This window comes from Apis dorsata, unplaced genomic scaffold (genome assembly GCF_000469605.1).
Source record: "Apis dorsata unplaced genomic scaffold, Apis dorsata 1.3 scaffold_69, whole genome shotgun sequence".
In the NCBI taxonomy this organism is placed as follows: Eukaryota; Metazoa; Arthropoda; class Insecta; order Hymenoptera; family Apidae; genus Apis; species Apis dorsata.
The window spans coordinates 1-6,569 of record NW_006263367.1 but is presented as its reverse complement, the minus strand read 5'-3'; the positions used below and the strand labels follow the sequence as shown (position 1 = coordinate 6,569).

Here is a 6,569-nt window from a genome sequence, read left to right as displayed (position 1 = left end):
ATATATATATATATATTTTTTTTTTTTTTTTTTTTTTGATAATGAAGCTTATATTATTCTGAAATAATATAAATAATAATATAATAATAAAAATAAAACTAAAATTAAAAATAAAACTATAAAATATTGATTAAACATACTTTTGTGTTTTTAATCTTCTTCTTCTCCTGATTCAGATTCTTCTTCTGCATTTTGTAACCACTCAACGAATTTTTTCATTTGATCTAAAAACATCATTTTTCCTTTAACAGAATGGCCTTCCTTATACCATTTCAAAATTACTTCTTCCGATATTACATCCGCTAAAATAAAAAACATTAGATAAAAAGATGAAACAAATAGAAATCATTTATCTACTATATGTTTAATATTACACAAACATACTTTTATAAAATAGTAAAACAATTTTTTGGAAGACTTTCATAAAGTTCATATTCTCATAACAAAATTCCTGGACTTTGAGAATAAGCGCATGCTCAGATCTGGCAGTGGTTGTAAAAGCATCAAACAGTGGAGTGTATACTTTTAAATGTTTCAGTGCTTGGTCAGCCACTAATTCTTCTTTTTTATTCCATTCAGCTTGACCCATAACTACAAGCCAAATCTAAAAATTTTTATTATAATATTGTAACATAATATAATATAATGTATTATAATATAATAATAGTAGCCATAAAAGAATAATTACCAGGCCAATAACTTCATGTTCAGGAATACCACTCTTTTGTGCCATTTCTTTGAGATCAAGTATAATATCTTTTAAAGGACGATTATCAGCCAAATCATCCAATAATAATTGTTGCAAGTCTCGTTTTGCTTCTTGACTTGCTTGAGCTTTATGTAATTTTACAATGTCTGCAAGACCAACAGCTTCAAATACAGATCGAAAATACTCTTCGGTTCGTTTATTAGGCGGCACAAATTCCATTAACCTATTGATTAGTATTGAAAAAAAAAAAATAAATAAATAAAAAAAATAAAAAAAATAAAAAAAATAAAAATAAAAAAAAATAAAAATAAAATAAAAAATCAATAGATATAAAAGAGTATAGATATAACAATAGATTTTAGAATATGAAATTTTCTCATACCTTCCTTCAATATTGCCTTTTTTCAATGCAGTCATTAAACTTGATAGACCTTTTTCCTGTCTCCAAGTGACAAAAACTTCTAATAGAAAGTCTAATGCTAAGTTGTCTTTAACCAGATGTTCATTAATTAAAACTGATAAAACAGTAGGTGGAACAGAACCATTGGATATCCATAGAGCTGTCATTCTAGCTAATTTTATTCTTTCTTTAGGAGTAAAACCTTTCATAAAAACCAATACTTTTTTCATTTCTTCTTCAAACATTTTTTCCAGATATTTATAACGTCTCATAAGTTTAATAAAAACCTATAAATAATTATTTTCAAAATATTAAATATTTTATTATTATATATTATATTATATGAATGAAAGTCTTATAGAAAAATACTTTTTTTAAATATATGTAGAATAGAATATATTACTTGTTCAAAATTTCGCATAGATTCCATATCTTCTGGTTGTTCAAAAACACAAGCAGTAGTTTTAACTGGTTTATCACCATCTTGAGCAATAGAACCGCCTGGAACCAAAAGTCCACCAGCTATTAAGATGTCAAATAAGTCCTCCCCATATCGGCGGTAATCTAATTTAGAGCCAGCTGCGTCCAAGTACTTTGAAATTGCATCTAAGTCGTTACCAGCCTTTTCCAAACCAAGTAAAATCGCATCTCGAAATCCCATTGGGTCATATTTTTCTTTTTCATCTAAAATATTATTTTTTATATATGTAATTTTCATTACATATCATCTAAATTATAATAATTGTATAATTGTGTACATAATAATTATAATAATTATATTTTTAAAAACATACCTCTTTTTCTGGTCTTTATGCGTTGACCTGATAATATTGGTTTTTCTATTTTTTGACTCATACAATACCTTTCTGAAAGAATAGAAATTTTAATAAATATGTTTTAAAACTTTTCAATTTTTTGTAAATTAAAAAAACTTAATATATTTATAATATTGTTTGCTTTATGTTAAACATATTTAACATAGATTTTAAAAATTATTATAATTGTTTTAAATAAAATTGCTCTTATATTTATTAAAAATATTTATATTGTAAGATATAAATTTAATAAGGTTAAAAAAGAAACTATAATGCAATCATAATGAGCTGGCATTTGACTTTAAATCTGTTGGCACTTCTTTGACAAATGGCGACTTTCATTAAATATATTCTATTACGTCAAGATTCTTACTTATAAATTTACTTTATAGAATTATTAGCATTCTTAAATATATGTTAAAAAATATATATTTTAAATAATTTATCATTTCTAAAATTAAGGTCATACAATGAAACCGCGATGGCTGAAATTTATAAAAAAGTTGAACCTTTTATAAAGATCAGGTTATCTTATAAATGAACAACTATTATTTAAGTTTTTTAAAAACTTTTACTTCTTAACTTACTTAGATGCACGTCCAACTGTAGAACTACCCCTTTTCAGGTGTATAAGGGCGATACGAAATATCTCAAAGAGGATTTTGAGCACTTGAGATCAGCGAAACCGAAGAGAATCAACTTGAAGAGAAGCCACAATTGACAAGAAATAGATAGGATACTCGAATTTGCATTTCGCAAAGCGTTTTTAACGCCATCTAAACAATTCAAAATACAGTATTAAAACTAAAATTTGACATCTATTAAGAAAAAGAATATAACGACATCTATTTTAAGAAATGGTATATTTATTAAGAATAGCGGTATACATGTCAATACTATTTAATTTAATATATGTGTTCATATTATTCAATATATTTAAAATAAATAAATAAATATATGTATATATTTAATAAAGCGTTAACATATTTTTATTCTTGTTTACAAACAAGTTTTTCAAATGTATTTGTTTTAATATAAACTAAAATAGAATAAAATTATGATATTGACAAAAAAATTTTATAAATTTTTTTCTCTAAGTAATAATATTATAAATAATATACTAAATAAATTAAATATTAATATTAGAATATAAATAATATTATAAATAAATAATAAAATAAATTATAATATAAAATATTTATATTTATGGAAAATTAGAACTATTTCTAACTTTCGTAATAAAAGCTAATTTCTAATAAAATTTGTTCTTCACTTATAACATAGATATGAATTATTTTTTATTATTTTTTACTCGAATCTAATTATATATATTATTAGACATTATATATGTAAAATAATATGCATAATAATATGCATGAATTAGAAATATTGAAAAATATGTAAGAAAAGTATAATATAAAAAATAAAAAAAAAAAGTATATATAAAAAAATTATATTAAAGAAATAAAAATATATACAAAAAAAAGAAAAGAATAAATAAAAAACAATAATATGTGAAATAAATAATTCTTTCTCCAAAAAATTTAAAATAAAATATTGAAAATACTTTATAATCTATCCAATAAAATATTTTTATGATTAAATGAAAACAAGCAGCTTTATAATTCTGAGATATAAGTAGGTAATTTTCTTAACATTAATTTATTTATATAATTATTGTTTATTAATGTAAATATTCTTTCTTAACTTATTTATGACAAAAATTCATAAATAAAATCTACTTATTAAAAATAAGTAATCTATTATAACAATTAGATTAGTAAATAATATTATATTGGATTATTTAATAAATATTATTAGTATCAACTGAATGTCACGTGTAATCGATTTGAATAATTTTCATCTTAATAATTCAATGATGCTCTATTTGAAGATATAATTGTATTAATAATTTTCCAGTTAAAATTGCAAAATATATATTTTAATTTATTTATATTTAATCGAATAGAACAAATTCTAATTATGCTGTGAAATTTTTACACAAAACGAGATAATATTACGTGAAGCTATACAGAAATTATCTTTAATATTTTAAATGTGATTAAAGACTTTTTAAGATATTTTTCTAATATATTTATTATTATTATTATTATTTTGAATGAAATTTAATAATTCAAAATTAAAATTAATAAATAAATATAATTCAATTTATATTATGCTGGTCTTTTTTTAATTGGAAGAATCTTGCCAATATGTTAAACAAATCTTTATATAAAAAGAAATAAAAAAAATTGAATTATCACAATATATTTGCTTATTACTAATGTGCTAATTTTTAATCAATTAACTCAATTTTTATAACATTTTTTTTTTTAATAATCTATTGAATAAAAATTGAGTTATAAAATTTTTAAAATATTTTCCATTTGAGATATAAATTTTAATTAAATCTTAAATTAGAAAATAATATAAAAATTATTTATATAGAAATTTTAATGTATAATAAAACAATTTAAATTTATCTTTTTCTTAATGCATTAAATACATAATTGTAAATGCTAATGTATTATTGATAATATATTTATTTATAGATTTATATAGAAATAAATAAAATATATATGTAACTTCAATATATGTTTGACATATTTTTTATTATTATATTTAACATTTCCATTTAATGTACTTATTACTTTTTTTATTTTTCTATTTATTAATATTTATAAAATTAATATTTTCAAAAAATTGTTTAATATTTTAAACAATTTTATTTATGTAACAGAGCATGTTAGAATTATTTATTTACTTGATATTCACTACAATCTGCTGATAGAATGACATGATTAAAACACATATTCACAATTATTATTAAGCTGGTCATAATTTTGACGAATGTACTCCCTTCCTTGGTACATCAGTAAATGGTTTTGGCAATGAATATAAATTCTGACTAATTTTAAAAGACAAAATATCATCAATTTTTTTATATTCAATAGTATTATTTATTTCATTTGATTGTTCAGTATTTTTATTCGATTCCACTGCTTTTTCATTGTTTGAATTTTGATCTTTTAATGTAGAAATTACGTGTACTGATAATTTACGTTGAATATCATTTCGAAGTATGTTCTACAAATGTAAAAAATTTAATTCATATTACAATATATATGTATTTAAATTTATTTAATTATTATTTAATTATATACTTATATAAATTTATTTAAATAATAATATTATTAGATACGTACTTTATAAAATTCTAATATTTGTTCTTTTGTTATAGTTCTTAAATATGCAACTTCAATATTTGCTCGATCAAAATTATATTGTTGTGATACAATTTCATTCCAAAATATCGAAGATAAAGTGGTCATTTGTTTAGGTTTTTCAAGTCGTCGTATTGCTAATGATTCTTTATGTGCATTAAATTCTTCTTCTGTCATAGATGAAATATTTTGCTGAAATATATTAAGTTTGAATGCAAATTCTGAATATTTAGTAATATTTAAAATTTAATTACTAACCAGCATAGAATTTAAAAATGTATGAATTCTTTGTTCAACATATTTAGGATGTCTATCACTTTGAACTATAATTCTTAAACCTTGTGCACCATTTGTTCTTCGTACTCCACTAAATACTATATATCCCAATTGTTCTTTAGTTCTTAGTGTAGTAAAACAAGGTTCTGATAAAATCTGTGCTAAAAGTTCTAGTAACATATTTGATTCTGTTGATTGTAAACCAGTTTGGCAGTAAATTTGTGTACATGAACTGCTATGATATTTAGTTTGCACTTCAAATAAAAAATGACAACCTAGGAAAAATATTTTTCTTAAAACAAAAAAACTATTATAAATAATTAAAATACATAAATAATATATAAAATTGGTATAATTTAATGTGACAAAGAATATAAGATAATATTTATAAAGATTTTTTATAAAAATTTTTGTTTGATATATCCAAATTTATGATAAATTTTACTACAGATATTATTTGAAAAATTATAATTATATATATTATTAAATTATAATTATAAATTATGATAAATTATTTTAATATAAAAGATTAAATATACTTACCATCTTCTAATTTGATTTCACGATGTAAAATTAATTGTCTAGATAAAAGTGGAATTATATGAGGAATTGCATTTGATAATTTTGATTCTATCAGTCTTGCTGTTTCTATAGCTTCTGACATTGTCATGTTACCATGTATTAAACATTCCATATGTATTTTACTCAAAAATTGTGGAATAAAATTTTCAACTTTTTCAACAGTTAAGTCTAGATATAAATATAATAAATAAAAATTTTAATATTTTTATCTTAAATTATTAAGAATATTTTGGAAAATTCTATAATATAATATAAATTCTATAATATTAAATATAAAATATATTGTATAATATTATATATTATATTGTGATATTAATAATAAATTGTAAAGAAGATAATAGTTATAATGAATATTTTTTATTTATCTATTTATTAATTAAAATATCTAGATATTTTACAAACTTACAAGACAAGGCATTTAATAATTCATCCTTCATCCAAATTTGTTCTGATAATAATACAGCAAGGTAATAAACTGCATGCTGATATGGTTGTTCAGCTTTATAATTTTTTAGACTTCTAGAATACTAAAATTCATAAAAATAATATAAAAATCAATGATA

General features: G+C 20.5%; 2 protein-coding genes across 2 annotated transcripts; both read right to left on the bottom strand.

Annotated features, from left to right (window-relative positions):
- Positions 1-35: 35 nt before the first annotated feature.
- LOC102681669 (protein krasavietz) lies at positions 36-2,685 on the bottom strand. The gene is made up of 8 exons (XM_006610115.2): positions 2,512-2,685; positions 1,904-1,975; positions 1,513-1,793; positions 1,092-1,396; positions 689-932; positions 385-604; positions 141-302; positions 36-58 (listed from the first exon to the last, which is right to left on the bottom strand). Exons 2-7 carry the CDS (start codon positions 1,962-1,964, stop codon positions 151-153), a joined length of 1,263 nt encoding a protein of 420 aa, XP_006610178.1. The 5' UTR covers positions 1,965-1,975; positions 2,512-2,685; the 3' UTR covers positions 36-58; positions 141-150.
- Positions 2,686-4,449: 1,764 nt separating this feature from the next.
- On the bottom strand, positions 4,450-6,561 carry LOC102681546 (insulin-degrading enzyme-like). The gene is made up of 5 exons (XM_006610114.2): positions 6,413-6,561; positions 5,968-6,174; positions 5,407-5,699; positions 5,131-5,340; positions 4,450-5,011 (listed from the first exon to the last, which is right to left on the bottom strand). The coding sequence occupies exons 1-5, from the start codon at positions 6,441-6,443 to the stop codon at positions 4,760-4,762; spliced, it is 993 nt and encodes a 330-aa protein (XP_006610177.2). The 5' UTR covers positions 6,444-6,561; the 3' UTR covers positions 4,450-4,759.
- Between the last annotated feature and the right edge of the window lie 8 nt (positions 6,562-6,569).